The 1,553-nt window shown below is 42.5% G+C and overlaps 1 protein-coding gene across 1 annotated transcript; it reads left to right on the top strand.

Moving 5' to 3' along the window:
- Positions 1–329: 329 nt before the first annotated feature.
- On the top strand, positions 330–1,256 carry LOC149749874 (olfactory receptor 1f45-like; the record flags this gene model as incomplete). The annotated part of the gene is given in 3 exon segments (XM_089908548.1): positions 330–489; positions 492–591; positions 593–1,256. Coding segments are annotated over 3 exon segments (924 nt in total), but the record flags the coding sequence as incomplete, so codon positions are not given.
- Positions 1,257–1,553: the final 297 nt, after the last annotated feature.

The following is a 1,553-nucleotide window of genomic DNA, read 5'->3' as shown; positions in this document are numbered from 1 at the left end:
AATTAAGAAATAAATTTTGGATCTGGTACCATTAACAAATTGTAGGGCTTCCCTGGTGGCGCAGTGGTTGAGAGTCTGCCTGCCGATGCAGGGGACACAGGTTCGTGCCCCGGTCCGGGAAGATCCCACATGCCGCAGAGCGGCTAGGCCCGTGAGTCATGGCCGCTGAGTCTGTGCGTCCGGAAACTGTGCTCCGCAACGGGAGAGGCCACAACAGTGAGAGGTCCTCGTACTGCAAAAAAAAAAAAGAAAAATTGTAATCTCTAAACAATATATGGAGCCCAATTAAATAAATATTCCCTTTTACTTTTGACCACATTTTCTCCCCTGCAGAAATAGGCAGAAACAACCAGACTGGAGTCACAGAATTCATTCTCCTGGGACTCTCTGGGCAGTCAGAGCAGGAGGAGGTTCTCTTTGGGCTGTTCTTGTGGATGTACCTGGTCACCCTCATTGGGAACTTTCTCATTGTTTTGGCTATCAGCTGTGATATCTCCAAACACCCATGTACTTCTTCTTGGCCAACCTCTCCTGTGTTAACATCTGCTTTTCATCAGTCACAATCCCCACGATGCTGGTGAATCACATACTGAAACAAGTCTATTTCTTACATGGAATGTATGACCCAGATCTACTCCATCATTTTCATCAACATGGATGGGTTCCTCCTGAGTGTGATGGCCTATGATGATTATACTGTCATCTGTTGCCCACTCCACTACGCCATGATCATGAAGCCCAAACTCTGTGTCCTTCTGGTGGCTGCATCTCAGGTCAGTACAAATCTGCATGCTCTCCTACACACTCTTTTCATGGTCCAACTCACATTTTGTTCCAACAATGCTGTGTATCACTTTTTCTGTGACCCTTATCCTATTCTAAAACTCTCTTGTTTGAATACCTTTATCAATGACCTGATGGTATTCACTGTGGGTGAATTGGTATTTATGACACAATTTACATGTATCATCATTTCATATGATTACATCTTCTCTAATATACTGAAGTTGCCATCTGCCCATGGAATAAGGAAAACCCTGTCCACGTGTGGATCCCACCTCACTGTGGTCTCTCACTTCTCTGGGGCAATCCTGGGGGTCTATAAGCACCCTTCATCCTCCTACTCAGTACAAGATGTGTTGACTACTGTCATCTTCACAGTGGTGACTCCCCTCGTCAATCCCTTCATCTACAACCTGAGAAATCACGACACAAAGGGAGCTTTAAGGAAACTAATTTCATATTCTATAATTTAAAAATTATAGAATTGAGAGGACTCTTGGATAGCATACATTTTTTCATTTTACAAACCAAGAAACTGAGTCCCTATAGGTGTAAATTTACCTATGACTATTCCTCTAATTAATGATATGTTATCATGGTCATGCTTTTAAATATGAGGCAGATAGGTGCTCATAAGTCATAAAACCATTAGTTATCTATAAAAAGGTGTGGTTTTAAAACACTCATTTTAAAGACAACAAAAATTCAGGAAAAGACAGGATTGGGTCCAGCAACCCTATAAGACCGTGGCTACCATATGGTCTGAGAAT

The sequence above is a fragment of the Delphinapterus leucas genome, chromosome 3, assembly GCF_059928025.1.
Source record: "Delphinapterus leucas isolate spDelLeu-1000000601 "Yukka" chromosome 3, BTC_Dleu_Yukka2, whole genome shotgun sequence".
NCBI classification, from domain to species: domain Eukaryota; kingdom Metazoa; phylum Chordata; class Mammalia; order Artiodactyla; family Monodontidae; genus Delphinapterus; species Delphinapterus leucas.
The sequence above is the reverse complement of the archived record's forward strand: the minus strand, read 5'-3'. Positions and strand labels throughout refer to the sequence as shown.